We start from the raw sequence: 15,945 nt of genomic DNA, 5'->3' as shown, positions 1-15,945 counted from the left end.
AGAACAGTTCAAAATTGTTAGCAAAAATCCTTTGTATTAAAAATTAAGATATTCCAGTGTGAAATGAAACCACCAGGTTAGGTAAACCTTGCATACTCAAAACATATTTTGAATCTTCTAGAGACCATTTGAAGGCTCCTTCTAAAAAAGTATGTTTTTTCTTTCTTTCATAAGCTTCCATGCCTTGAGATTTTCATTTTGGTGGCCATATTTAAAGATCTATGTTTCACATGCTAGGGTACCAGATGAGGCAAGGAAATCAACCCACTCTTTTCCTCTGCCCCCCCCCCCCCCGAAATCTCAGTAAGGATCTCCAGAGACAACTGCCGTTTGCCTTGCCTGTTGTAGCCCAGTTTCACATATTGGCTGAGGACAATCCCATTCTTTTACAGCTCAAGCTTTATTGCACTGTTGGTTACAGACATATTGCTGGAACTGAAAGACTGATTCTTTAGCTGTCCATCACCCCCCCCCCCCCAAAGTACTGTTTAAAATTTCCAGCTAGATAGAAAAGGAAAGTTGGGTTAGCAACAAGGACTTTGTAAAGATTAACTTCCTTGAGGTATGTCTGCAAAAGATCCAAGCTATTTACAGTTTAGAGAAGTGGGACATGTTGTGTCCTACTGATCAATTCCAAGAGGATACTGAGGAAAAAATAACACACGAATTACCTGGTAATCAGATGGCCTTTATTTTGGTGTATATTATATGAAAAAACAGAGGCTGAGAACACGATGAAACATTAACCACAGAGGCCTCCCTATAAACAAGAGTACTGTTCTATACAGCTGAATGCATCCATATATCATTCAGTGTTAAAGCAGTCCTTACTCTTCCACTTCCAGGAAGAGATATCTCCAAAAATGGTATCAATGCTTCTCTATTTAGCAATTGCATTAGGTTCGCACCACCTTATAAACCTGAGTACACTGATTTTGGATTTCAGAAGCTCAATGAAGTTTGACCTGGTTAATACCTGGAGATCAACTGGTCACAATAGGAATTTCCAGTTAGGAGTAGTAAATGATCCCACCTGAAAATCTGGAGAGCTATTACCAGTCAGTACTAGACTAGATGGACTAATTGTTTGGCTTGGTATAATAAGGCTACTTCTAATGCTCTTAACACAATTAGTGTCAATCTTGTATCTTATGCTAAATATATTTTTCTGCATCTTATAAAAAGTATTTTAATATATTATGAAACTCACACAATTATCCCATTTCACTTCAACAGAAAATTGGCCAGTGCATTTTTAAAACCGCCAATATAGAAAAAGAATGTGCATCAAGGTGGTATATAGTACATTTCAAAAATCCTGAAGAAATATTGTACTATAGTCAAATATGCTATTGGAAAGACCAGTGAAAGAGATGCTAGGTGAGATCGACACAAATGGTAACTTTTGTTTTCTTTTGAAAATTGTACCAAGCCTAACAAAGAGGCACTTTATGAAGGTTGCAAAAGGACAGGCCCACACAGCAAAGTCTGTGATCCACCGAGCCTAACCATCTTTGCCTTCTCTGTCACCCAAGGTTCACAGCAAAAAAATGAAATGCTACTTTATGAGTTTCCCCTAATGGTCAACGCTGTACAGGCCTGTGGCAGAAATGCAAACAAGTCCCTACCCAACACTAGCAAGTCTCCCAATAGATAATCAAAGCTTGGCTAGACATCTGGGAGATTTACAGCAAGAAGTAAAATAAGGTGCCAGCATCAGAAGTTAATCCATCCCAATCCTTCTTTTCATTTGTAATCTTTGGACTACTACAAACATTACATGGCTAATCCCTGAAAGGAATTTTTTTGACAATTTACTTCCAAATATCCCTCCCCCTGCAAGAAGCAACCTTTTCCAAACTTGATACTGCAAAAATACAGTATGACACAATCCATTTCCATCCTTAACCTTCCAGTTTTTAGAGCAAGTAGATGGAGGTAACATGATAGATTTTATTATTTGAATACATTAGTATTTAAACATATTCTATAGATTAGATCATATAATCTAATTATGTAATTAATCTCAGTCATTGCTCCCCTCTAATACACATTATATTATACAATGTTGGAAAAGTCTTTACAAAATTGATTCCTCCAGAAATGAAGGCTTTATTTTACAATGCCACAATCCAACAAAATACAGAGAAGTTTAAAATGTCAAAGAAACCTGGGTAAAGTTGAATCTTCCACAAAAATACCACAATAATATCAAGTGAAAATTTTATAAACAGTGACAGTTACAATAATACGAAACATGATCAGAATCCAGTATTTTTGTATAAAATATCTACATAAATATAGAGTATTTTAACATATTGCAGATTTACAATAGACAATGTAAACAACTTTTTTCTGTTGTACAGCTGAACTGTTTATTTAGAAAAGAATTATGACTTGGACCTGTTTACCAAAGACTAGTTACGGCTTAAAAGTTCTGAGAAAAAAAACGAAAACAAAATACATATCCTTTGGGAATGATTGCTAGAATTCTTAATCTGATATGGGGAAAACGTAAGAGTTTTCCTGACTACACAGCAAGCAGGAGAAAGTGGGAGAAGAAGGAGATATTGCTCAAAAGCTGACCTGAAAAATTGGAGTTTCTGGCTCAAAAACTCACAACCTTCCAAGCTTTTGAGACATTCACAGAATCATAACACACATTAAGCTAGGGATATTATGTAAAAGACATCATAAACAAAGCAGATATAGCAAAACATAATTCTCTGACATAATAAAGCCTTCTTGATAAAGAATTTACATTATTGGGGAGAAAATAGCTGATTTTGGAATCATGAACTCTTAATAGTGTCACTATTTACTACGGATTATATGGATTAATTATATAAAACAGCTAGGATGTGCTGTGTGATTTGCTGTGCTGCTGACATTGATCTTTAGGAATTGATGAAGAATGACCTAATGTCTTAGTCGTTGATTAACACATTAATTTATCAAGCCTGTACACTGCTGTTGTGATTTACACATTATCAGCTTTGACATAGGAGCAGATACAGCAGCAAACATCAGCAGCATCCTAACTACTGCTGCTGACAACATATGAAGTGGTCCTCTCTTTCTGATCAGAACTGTATGGGGAGATTGTGCTTCATCAAACGAAAGGATTATGAAATGTACATTCCTTGTATTAACAAAGGAAGGAAATTTTGTTGTTGTTAATACATTATAATTTATATATGAACTTGGCACAAATGTAGTCAGTAACTCACTAATTTTTTTCTGCTATACATTTGTTCAAAAACTCTAAAAGATACAACTGTCAAACTTATTTTAGGTGATATACCTTTTTTCTTTTTTCAAAATACTTGTTTCATTTTGCACCAAAAGTAGAAAGGTATAACTGTGGCATAAACATAAAAAGAAAAAAAAACACTCCAAAGTCATAATATATATGTTTTTGGCTGGATTACACAAGTGTACCACAGGATCTTATTTGTATTAATTCTGGTCCCAGAAATGTTAGTTCTTTACAGCTGTGGGTTTGGACCCAGTGAATAGCATATTAAATGGAGGAGGAAAAGAGGCTTGACGGGCCATAGTAGTTTGCAGACTTTATTCTTTCTTTATTCCAGGCATCCTCAAACTGCAGCCCTCCAGCTGTTTTGGCCTCTAACTTCCAGAAACCCTAGCCAGCTTGTTCAATGGTCAGGGATTCTGCGAGCTGGAGGCCCAAACAGCTGGAAGGCTGCAGTTTGATGATGCTGCTTTATGCTCTGGCAAGCTCCCAAAGAAACCCTACTTGGTTAATGCCAACTGATGCTACATAGCTGAATTTTTATAGCTATCATTGGGTATGATGCATAGAGAGAAATATGATTGAAGTTCACACCTGACTATCAAACAATCTCCAAATAATATATTTGACTTTTAAAAAGTTTGTGTCTGTGCCTGTATTTATTATATTTATTTCTGAAAAATAACTAAGCAAACAATGACATCAACATTGGCTGGATTAGCTATTCAGTTCTTCTCAGGGGTTTGAAAATGGCACGTGGAGCTCAAAGGAACTTGATGTGTTGACACTTCAGCTCTAAGATTCTATGCAGTCATTATCTCCCTTCTTTCAATAATTATTCATGGCCTTATTTTTTTTAATGTATCATATCCAAACTAACAGAGGAGATGAAAGTGCTTAAGACTTTACAAAAAACCCAACTAATCTTAAAATCAAGGCACAAAAAGAACTACTAGGAACTTTTATGTATACCAACAGAAACTTAACCAAAAACCCACTCATTTTGGTACAGCAGTGTTGTGAACTGTCAGCAATAAGACAACCTCTTCCTAGTAGATTTAATGACTTTTCATTTATCTTCAGAAACATTTGCTAACAAGTCCTGGTTGCCCATTTTGTCAACAGTCAGCTATATATTATTAAAATGATGTTCGCAGGTTCTTGCTGTTCAATTCATGTTGCATTGAATTCCCTATTTTGTAGGTGTTTTTTCTATTTCTGAACCTAAAAACAATAGGAGATTGTGTATGTTAGAAACAGTGATAAAACATTATTATTTTTATATAATTCATAGAAACTATACACCATTGTTTTGTCTGCCGAACCTCAATTATGTACACAAGAAATATTTATAATCTAAGCAAATAAATCCTAAGCATTACTTATTGTCGTGCAATTTAGAGTTGTTTCCAATCTATGGCAACTCTAAACCTATCACAGGGGGTTCTGGACAATATTGCCTTCCTCTGAGACCGAGACAATGTGAGTTTCATGATCAAGTAGGGATTCAAACTCTGGTTTCCAGAATCATAGTTCAGAGCTGAAACTACTATATGCTAGCTCTCTAGTACTTACCAGGAAACAAAGTCCAGTTATTTTAGGACTGAACTTCTGTAGCAAAGAACTTAAAATTATTTCTTCAGTCAAGGACACTGCACTATAACACCTTGCCCAGTAATGCTAAATCTCCAAGAGGGGCTCCTAGTAATATTCTACAGTTAACACCATCACATCATCTCTGAGACAAGGATCTAGAAATACTCCTGCCCTGGGCTGCAGGCTCATGATCAAAGGGGCAAAAGCAAAGCCATGTCCTTAATAAAGGAGGTTCCTGATTATCTTACAAAATTCTTTGCTGACCTACTGTTGCTAAATGCTAATTTTGTCATTGCGTCAATTACATTTAGTCATCACATAACTTAATCACAACTGTCAAAGAAAATATTGGCAATTAAATAGACTTCAATTAATATACTAATAATATATCATAAAGAGTGGATGGTATTAGATTTGCTTCAAGCATCCTGTTGAGACTTGTAGAAAATCCATGTCCTTTTTGTTTTGTCTCTTTGTTGATGATATTGTATGCCTCTGAAAATATAGTATCAGTAAAGAGCTACATTTTGGTGAGTGCATTTGCACACTAAAGCTTGTGCCAGCTGCATCCATTCCGTGGGATCTCAGATCAATTATAGTAACACATGTCTTGGTTACATCCTGTTTCAATTACTGTAAGATGCTCTACATGGTGCTACCTTTGAAGAGTATACAACTGGCCCCAACTATTGCATGCTGACTGCTATCTAGGGTTGGCTACAGGGAGTAGACTGGCTAGATTGGTACAACTCCTTATTACAACAGTTCTGCTGACTGATTGTCCATTTTCAGGAAGAATTTAAACTGCTGTGATGACCTACAAGGCCCTTTAAGGTTCATTTCCAGGTTATGTGAAATATCTTACAATGTTGTATGAATCTGTCCATGTTTTCAGATCTTTTGTGGAAGTCTTAATCTCTGTCTCACCATTTGATAGGTGGAAACACAGAAGAGGGCCTTCTCAGTGACCACTCCCAGGCTCTGTAACTCTCTTCTCAGACTGGCTAGATTGGCAATCTCTTTACTCTTTCTAAAGCAGTTCAAACCCTTTTAATCCTGAAGACCTTTGATGATGGGTTTTCCAGGAGAAACAGACCTTGTATAATTTCTTGGACTTCTATTTGTAATTGTTTTAATTTAACTTTTGTGATGGCTTATTTGCTTCTTTTTTCATGCTATTAACTTTTAAATGTTTTAACCTGCCCTGAATCCCAAACTGGTGAAAAAAGAGTAATGATGATGCTATCCGCTTACCCTTTGATTTGTAGCATCTCTTCAAATGTTTCTGGCAGAGGGTTTCCATAACTTTCTGGTAGGAAGAGGGTGAGAATTCCTATCAGCACAGTAAGGCTTCCCATAAGGATATATGGCAGAAACCTATCATAGGCACCTGGTAAAATCAGAAGTGGCAAAAGTTGTTATACTATTACACAAAATTAATGTTAAATTCTTTGAAACATGTCAAATGCCCAGCATTATTTATTTCATACTTTACATGATCCTGTGATATGAGTTAGATGCTAATAAAGCAACTATTTCAAAGCCATACTGTAAGCTTCATGGTTAGTGATATCCAAGTCTCTACAGTAACGTTCAGCCTTCTCCACCCCAAAACTAGGATGTAAGCATCTTGATAATTCCTCTTAGCAGCATTGATAATAAATGCTCATTTCTAACTGGATGAGTACTGGAACTGGATTATTATATTTAAGATTTTTTTTTATGGAACTCATGAGCATCTAAATAATGATGATATTTCATGCTGGAAGTTTTAAAATGTGTGTTTTGAAGCAAGGCGTGACTAAAAAGCCAATTCAGGAAGCTTTTTGACACTACTAGAGAATAAAGGAAAATCTGGCAGGGGATGTTCTTTTTTAAATATAAGGCTGATAATAAAATATTTCTTACCAAGGTAAACAAAGTAAGGAGCAATGATGCTGCCCACCCGGGAGGACATTGAAGCAGCACCCACTGCCATGTTTCTCACTATAGTTGGGTACAATTCCGCAGTATAAACGTAAAGCATGGAGAAGGCAGATGTGACTCCAAACTTCCCCAACATCACCAAAGTGACAGAGAGAATGTGGAGGTCTGTGGAAAGATTGAAAACAAGAAATAAGGTTTCTTGCATTTTTATTAAAAACAGTTGAGTTTTTCTTATTCTATACACTATTTTACAACAGTATTAGGAACAAAAATCAAGTTAATATATTTGTAGATTATGTCTGCAGACATTTGATATAAGCATGGGTTTGAGGCAATAGTTTAGGGACATAATTTTTATTTTCACTGCTAATTAAAGTCTGTGTACATTATACAGGAAAAATAATTAAGATATGTGTCTCTACCCAGCTGAACTATCAACAAACAAAATAAACTTTTTTCTGTATGACTGTAAGCACTAAGAATCAAAGACTTGACCCAACAAATATTTGGACTACATATCCTTTATTCCCCACTGGAAAGCTTTCATGGTATGTATCTGCACGATTCTATTTGCAGATCCATGTTTAGAATTAATGGCAAAAAGGTGAACACTACTTTTGGACACTAGGTTTGTCTTTTCAAGTATCCAATATGCTACTGAAGTCCTTAAACAGCGCAATCAAACATCAACAGATTTAGAGCATTTGTATATGCTCATACTTTGAGGTACTAGCTGAAGAAACAGGATAATTCCTCCTCCCAAGAAGAGTGTGCCAGATATTGAATAACGCCGAGGTAATGTTCGGAGAAGTAACCAAGCAATCACACAGGCTGGAACTTCTGTTAGTGCAGACAGGAAGCAGTTGAGGTAGACATCCCCATGCAAGTTGGGGGTGCTGAGTGACAAGCTAAAGTAACCAATAGATGTAATCATCCTGAAAGGGAAAGGATAGAAATTCAGCACATATGAAAGGCATTCACACTGATAGAATTAACTAAATGAACACATAACAATAACCAGTATAGCCACATATTTCAGTTACTATTTTTTTAAACAGTATTAGGAACAACAAATCAAGTAAATATATCTGTAGATTATGCCTGAAAACATTTGATATAAGCATATCAAATATAAGAATATACCTAAATCAGATATCCCCTTGCTCCTTAGGCTGTGCCAAAACGCATTAATTTTGGCATGTAGGGTTGTGTCAAAATGCATTAACCTCACACATTATCTTTTATTTAGTCACTTTACACTTGTGATGCAAGGCCCCATTCACAATGAGGCACATACTGCTAGCAAGTTACTGATCAGTATACAATGGAGATATGTAATAATGGATTAACAAAAGATTTAAAAGATTGAGAGAATTTTACTCAAAGATACACCAGAAAGACATCAGGCATTTAATATCTTTTTAAAAAAAATCATCTTGGCAGCAATTTTAGATATTACATCTTTTTGTTTAATCATGTTGACTTCTTTTCCAGTAAGCACACTGGAATGCTGCATATCTTATAATTTTAAAAAGGACTAAATGTACTTTATTTACTTTAAAGTTACTTTAATAATTTACAATTTCCCCCTGTAAACTTGCCTTCTTTGGAATTAGTGGATTTAGCAATGAAAAGTAAATTGTTTGTTTTTAATTGTAACTATTTACATATAAAGATAGGAATCCTTCCACTTCAAATAGTTAATTTACACTATATATAGTAAGAATATATGAACTGATAATTAACCATGATGTCCTTGTGTTGTTCCAGATCTGGTGTGTAAACTAGACACTACTTTATCCTAACCTTTTGCTTACAATTCAATGCAGTGTTATGTTCAATGCAGTGTCAATGTTTGTTATGACTCCAAGTGTGAAATGCCTTTATTTATTACAGCTTCGTAAAAGATAAGTTTTGAGGGATGTGAGGACTATTATGTCTATTTCATTTTCACATCTATATCTGCCTGATGGGTGTTCTGAGTTTGGTAGATGAGGCCTTCACAGATGTGATGCTAGCTAGCATCCTATTGGCCGGGGGGGGGGGGGGGGGGGGGGAGGACAAGGCTATTCAATGATCTATTCCTCAATTATAGCTGGATATCAAAGGAATATATCCTTTGGTGCCTTATAATACTCATATAAATGTAATATTTAGTAGGGAAGTTATGCACTTAAGCAAAAAGCAGCCACAGGGAACATAAAAAATATTCCATGATAGACGTCCTTGGCTCAGGAAATTCATCTGTCTCCATTATGATGATTTCATTTCACCTTGTAGCTGAGGAGCCTTATAACCAAGGAGAAAGAAGAAAGTGCAAAAGCTGGGTCGCAGTTAAACATCAGAACAACCAAGGCAACCAGTCTGATTGAAAACTGGCAAATAGAGGGAGAAAACATGGAGGCAGTGACAGACTTGGTATTTCTAGGCGTGAAGATTACTGTAGATGCAGACTATAGCCAGGAAATCAGATGACGTTTACTTCTTGGGAGGAGAGCAATGACCAATCTTGATAAAATAGTGAAGAGTACAGACATTACACTGGCAATAAAGATCCGCATAGTTAAAGCAATGGTATTCCCCATAGCAACCTAAGGATGTGACAGCTGGACCATAAGGAAGGCTGAGTGAAGGAAGATATATGCGTCTGAACTATGGTACTGGAGGAAAATTCTGAGAGTGCCTTGGACCGCAAGAAGATCACACCAGTCTATACTCCAAGAAATAAAGCCTGATTGCTCATTGGAGGGAAAGATATTAGAGGCAAAGATGAAGTACTTTGACCACATAATGAGAACACAGGAAAGCTTGGAAAAGACAATTATACTGGGGGAAAAGGAAGAGGAGCAGACTAAGGGCAAGATGGATGGATGGTGTCCTTGAAGTGATTGGCTTGACCTTGAAGGAACTGGGGGTGGACACAGCTGACAAAGAGCTCTGGCATATGCTGGTCCATGAGGTCACGAAGGGTCGGAAGCGACTGAATGAATAAATAACAACAATTGCAATTGGAAATATTTTTTAAGACTGATATTTTAATGGATTTAAAAGCTCATTTTATCTGCCACCATTTTCTTTTCTTTTGAACGTCCCGCTTCGCAGTTTAAGATCATCCGGGGAGGCCCTGCTCTCGCTCCTGCCAGTGTTGCAAATACATGTGGCGGGGACGAGAGACAGCGCCTTCTCAGTTGTGGCCTCCCGCCTGTGAAACTCGCTTCCCACTGAGGTAAGATTGACTATGTCCCTCCTGTCATTTAGGAAAAAATTGAAGTTGTGGTTCTGGGACCAGGCTTTTGGACAACAGGTATAGATAGAACTTTGGACATGGAATTGGATATGGAATTGACTGGAATGGTAATAACGGCTATTGATACTGGTTTTTTTTACTGTTTTAATGAATGTTTTATTTATTGTTCAAATTGTTATTATATTGCTGTTATATGTAGTGGCATCAAATTGCTGCCAAATGTAAGCCGTCCTGAGTCCCCCTTCGGGGGTTGAGAAGGAACAAGATAGAAATGCCGGAAATAAATAATTTTGTTTAAAATTAAACTACTTCAATTTTTTCTCAACCTGTTGAAAGAGGTTGGCTCAATCTATTAGGGAAGACCAAGATGACATTTATTGTTGTAATACTTTCATTCAAATAAATGAAATTCCACCATTCTATTTAATTATCACATAAATGTTTCTACTGGTGCAGATAATGTAACAATGTGCTTAATAGTAGCCTGTGACTTATGCACTATATCAGCAATTTAATTCATAGATTGCGATGTTCTGCTGGAGTCTGATACTGTGTCGTAAAAGAGGTAGTAAAAGGTAAAGGTAGTCCCCTGACATTAAGTCCAGTCATGTCTGACTCTGGGGTGTGGTGCTCATCTCCATTTCTAAGCCGAAGAGCCAGCGTTGTCCGTAGAAACCTCCAAGGTCATGTGGCCGGCATGACTGCATGGAGCGTAAAAGAGGGGTTATAGCTTATCTAGTGTGTGCTGCAGTTATTATACCTAAATCAGATATCCCCTTGCTCCTTAGGTATTATAGAGTCTCAGATATACTTACCACAAGAAAAGTGACATGATTGTGATAACAGCAATATTTGGGGTTCTGAACAAGTCAAGAATCATGCTCTGCTGCCTGGTCTTCAAATCCTGCACCTTTTGGAGAGCGGGGAGAAAACAATGTGAAAATAATTTAAAAATTACATTTTATGGATACCAAACTGTCAAAACTAAAGTTTGGGAAGATATTTTGATCAAACTGGAAGCCCAAGAAAACTGAATCCCTGAAAAAGCTGTTGTTTGTTCCAAGGAACTCATCGTTGTATTGCTAAGAGGACTGCTCAAACTCAACCATATTTCTGCTTTGAATGTTTTCTCCTGTAGCTTTTCACCATTCTATATAGTCACATTTTATTGTCAAATTTCATCTCTTTTCCACTGCATATGAACAATCCCACTAAGAGCAGAATAAACAGATGGCTACAGTTGTTGTTGTTGTTATTATCATTATTATTATGCCAAGACTACAGTATCTCAGCCTGAACAGATAAGAGACTTTACCTACACATGTACAGCACACGGATCACAATAAAACACTAAGGCCTGCAAAATGAAGCTTATACTAAGAAAACCCTTTATCACCTGAAAAAACCGCTGGGCACAACGGAGATTTCTTCACCACCTTTACAACCACAAGAGTAACACTTAGATTCTTACCTGTGTTCAGCCATATTCAATTTTTTCTTGATATCAGTTGTAATCATCAACCATGTCATTTCATGACCCTGAGCTCCTTAGATAGCCAGCATGGAATTAGAAGTACATCAAGGAACATTTTTTAAATTTGTTTTATTGTTTTTGAAATATTTTAACAAGTACAAATATTTTACAAAGAGAAAAGATAGAAAATTGAAATACATTTTTTTAAAAAACACAGCAAAAGGAAAAAATAGAAGACTAGAAAAAGAAGAAAAAAGTGACTTTTAATCTTCATTTTGGTGGTTATATGTATATATAGTTATTTGTCCTTCTCTCTCCAAAATGTACAACATATTTCTTTCTTTCTATAATTTTTAATTGATGGTTCTTGTGTATTAATAGTATATTAGCCTCCTGACAACCACCAGATATCTTCTGTAAAATAGTCATCATCACAGGCGATCCCTCGTGGCTGAGTACAATTGTCTTCCAAGATAGAGTCTTAGTGGTGGGTCCGTAAGTGACTGCGAAAGCCTATTCTGGATCCACATGGTCTTTCACAATGATATAGTGTTCAATTTGTTCCAAAGGTAACAGAAGTTAATTCTCAAAACACTTATTTTTTAATTATTTTTTATTGTGTAAAGATGATATACAAAATGTAAAAAATAAATAAAAGAAATACATACCTCAGATACATATAATACAAATACATCTGTCTACCACACACACACCCTCCCGACCAGTGAACCACCAACATGATTTCTGACACCACTCAATATGAAACTAATATCTCATAAAACCTACCCTCATCTTTATATTAATAACTTCCCCCTGCTACCTTTGTCTTCCTTTCTAAATATTCAAATGCAAGCCTCCATTTTCTAACAGTCTTCATTATTTCCTCCTAATGCCACTGGACAGCTTGGCCATTCTTTAAAAATAGCTCTTTCCCCCCTTCCATAATTTTCTTATTAATCTTGCAGCTACAAAATTGTATTGGCAAATTTCTATGTCTTCTTTGCCGATTTTTTCACCAAATAAACCTAAAAGACACATTTCTGGGTTTTTCTTAACCTTTTAAGAAATTGTTTTTTCTTGCTTACCTTTCCCCAGAAAGTTTGTACCAGCCTACAGGTCCACCATGCATGGAGGGAGATGCCTTTAAGTATTTTTCAACTCCAGCATCCCCCCTCCCCCACCCCAATGGAATTTATCTATTTTGCTTAGCATCTTGGGAGTTATATAACTTCTACAGAACATTTTATACATATTTTCTCTAATGGACCCAGCTATCGAAAATTTAAAACCTCTTTCCCATAAATATTCATTTTTTTCCAAATCAATATTTCCCCCTAAGTCTTTAGCCCATGAAATGATCACTGTTTTTATTTTATTGCCTTCTAAGTTGTATTTGTATAATCTGGAAATTAGTCCTTTATTCAGTTTTTCCAAAATGTTCTCCAGTTCCAATTTTCCTTGGGGAAAACCTACATTATCTTTCATAAATCTGTCATGTAATTGGAAGTAAGGAACTACTTCCAATTACTCAGGGCACAACGAGTCAGACTGAACATGGCTGTATGTCTATCTAAGGGCATACATCATGGCAATTGATGGCGCAAAAAATATCTCTTTGCTGTCAACATTGTGTCTGCAAGAAACCGTCTAGCTGAGCTGTTTCAAACTGTCAGAAGGTTGTTAATTCCCGCCTTGCATGATAGGACCCTTTACCATTTGGCTGCTCACTGTGAAGAATTTGCTCGGTTCTTTACAGAAAAAGTCGCTCTGATCCGTTTTGACCTGGACACTATATTAACGGCAGACTCTGGAGATGTAATACGAGCACCTGATTGTCCTATTTTAATGGATTTGTTTCAATTTGTGCATTCCGAGAGCATCTCCCCTTTTTGAGCAAAGTCTTGGAACGTGTGGTAGCCTCATAACTCCAGGTGTTCTTGGAAGAAATAGATTTTCTAGATCCATCAGCTTTGATCTCCTTAGTGGATGATCTGCATAGGGAACTTGACAGTTGGAGTGTATTCCTGTTAGTTCTCTCAAACTTCTCAGCGACCTTCGATACTGTAGACCACAGTATCCTTCTGAGAAGCCTTGTGGGAATGGGCTTAGGAGGGTCGATCTCAGAAGATATTACTGGGGGACACCTGATCAGCTCTGCAGCCATTGACTTGTTGAGTCCTGCAGGGCCCAGTATTGTCCCCCATGTTGTTTAACATATACATGAAGCTACTAGGTCAGATCATCTGGAGTTTTGGACGCAAATTGCATTCAACTCTATCATTCCTTTCCACCTACATCTAAGGAGGCTGTTCAGACTGTTGGTGGCAGTGACCGTTTGGATTAGTATGAACAATTTGAAAGATGGAGGTACTCCTGGTCAGTCAGAAGGCCAAACAGGGTATAGGATTACAGCCTGTGTTGGATGGGGTTGCATTGGATGCAGGTTCACAGCTTAGGACTTCTCCTGGACTCATTGTTGAAGCTGGAGCCCCAGGTTTCTGTAATGGCCTGGGGTTTTTTCGCACAACTAAAACTTGTGTGCCAGTTGCGCCCGTACCTTGAGAAGTCAGACTTGGCCATGGTAGTCCATGCTCTTCTTGTATCTCATCTAGACTACTGTAACATGCTTTATGTGGGGTTGCCTTTGAAGATGGCCTGGAAGCTTCAACTGGTCCAATGGGCAGCAGCTAGACTTCTAACTGCAGCGGTGTACAGGGAGCACACAATTTCTCTGTTGCATCAGCTTCACTAGCTGCTGATATGCTACCAAGCCCAATTTAAAGTGCTGGCCTTGGCCTATAAAGCCCAAAATGGGTCTGGTCCAACTTATCTGTCTGAACACATCTCTTCCTATGAGCCTACTATATTGTCTGGGGAGGTCCTGCTCTCAGTCCCACCTTCTTTGCAAGCACGATTGGTGGGAATGAGAAACAGGGCCTTCTCAGTGGTGGCTCCTTGGCTATGGAACTCCCTCCCCAGTGACATGAGGCAGGCCCCATCACTTCTAGCTTTCAGAAAAAAGCTAAAGACTTGGCTTTGCACACAAACATTCAAAGAATACGTTACTATGGGTTTCGACACAGCCTGAATTAAGGATTTGAGTAAGGTTATCAGATGAATGGAACTATGCACCTTATATGTTTTTAATTTGTATATTGTTTTATGTGTTTTATTTATTCATTGTTAATTGTTTTAACTGTGGGACATGTTTTTACTGTTTATTGTTGGTTTTTACCTGCATTGAATTCTTGCTGGAGCTGTAAGCTGCTTTGAGTCACCTTGGGTGAGAAATGCGGGGTAAAAATGAAGTAAATAAATAATAAATAAACAAGTCATTTATCCCTAATTTTTCTCTCCCTTTTAGTTTCCATTGCCTTTTCTTTGCTTAGCTATTCCGTATAGGTTCTCTTTTCCTCATTAAATGCTGGATTTAGTACTGCTTTAAGAGGTTGCAACCATAGAGGTGTTTTTGCTCCATCCCTGCCTTGTACCTATTGCAAACTGTAAGAAGGCTGGTTCTTATAATGTGCCTATTAAAATCTTTATTGATACTGTCTTTTTCGTACCATTAGTATGCATGCCACCCAAATCTTAAGTTGTTTCCTTCTAAGTTAAGTAAAGCACAATTTTCTATTCAGATGCAGTCCTTTATCCAGCTAAAGCCTGCCACTTCATTGTAATACCTAAGATCTGAGAGAGCTAAGCCCCCTCTCTGTCTTTAGCATCTATCAGTTCTTGTATGCAGTTTTAGCCTTTTCCCCATTTCATATGAATTGGACCGCATCCCACTCTCCATTGTTCAAAGACCTTCACACCCTTAATTTTGAAATGAAAACATTTTTGGGAAGACTATCAGTTTTATCACAGCTATTCTCTCCATCCAAGTTAGTTGGATTTTTTTTTTTGCCATCTTTACAGGTCTTTTTAACCTCTTTCTGTGCTTTTTCATAATTGTTTTGGTATAAATTGTTATTTTTATTAGTAATCCATAATCCTATTTTTTTTACTTTTGTTATAGCCTTACAGGCTGATGAATTCTCCAGTTTTTCAATATTGTGTTTTGATATATTTTTAGTTAAGAACATGGATTTCTCTTTTTTTATTTTAAATCCTTCCAGTTCTGTATCTATTGATAGTTTCCATTAAGCATTGAATACTCTCTATTGGGTCTTCTATGATACACATCATATCATCGGCATAAGCCTTGACTTTAAATTCTTGTCCTTTTATTTTTACCCCTTTAATATCACTGTCTTCCCTAATCCTAATAATGGTCCTATAGGACCATTTATAATCTGTCTATAATATTTGGTAACTTCTGCTTAGCTCACTATTTATACACGCATGCCAAAAAATTACTTGGCATATCTATCTATAAAGAATAATATTGATCAAACACCTTTTGTATATTTGTATTGTCTGTTATTACATCACCTTCTAGTAACT

At 36.8% G+C, this 15,945-nt stretch overlaps 1 protein-coding gene across 1 annotated transcript in view; it reads right to left on the bottom strand.

Annotated features, from left to right (window-relative positions):
- Window positions 1-667: 667 nt before the first annotated feature.
- The window catches only part of SLC22A4 (solute carrier family 22 member 4), a 68,273-nt gene continuing 52,995 nt past the window's right edge, over window positions 668-15,945 (bottom strand). The window contains exons 6-10 of the mRNA XM_060765232.2: window positions 10,841-10,935; window positions 7,499-7,713; window positions 6,761-6,943; window positions 6,107-6,242; window positions 668-4,480 (exon numbers count right to left, since the gene is read on the bottom strand). Coding sequence (XP_060621215.1) covers window positions 4,396-4,480; window positions 6,107-6,242; window positions 6,761-6,943; window positions 7,499-7,713; window positions 10,841-10,935 — 714 coding nt within the window. The 3' untranslated portion in view covers window positions 668-4,395. The remainder of the gene's footprint in view (window positions 4,481-6,106; window positions 6,243-6,760; window positions 6,944-7,498; window positions 7,714-10,840; window positions 10,936-15,945) is intronic.

The sequence above is a fragment of the Anolis sagrei genome, chromosome 2 (genome assembly GCF_037176765.1).
Source record: "Anolis sagrei isolate rAnoSag1 chromosome 2, rAnoSag1.mat, whole genome shotgun sequence".
Taxonomy (NCBI): Eukaryota; Metazoa; Chordata; class Lepidosauria; order Squamata; family Dactyloidae; genus Anolis; species Anolis sagrei.
The sequence above is the reverse complement of the archived record's forward strand: the minus strand, read 5'-3'. Positions and strand labels throughout refer to the sequence as shown.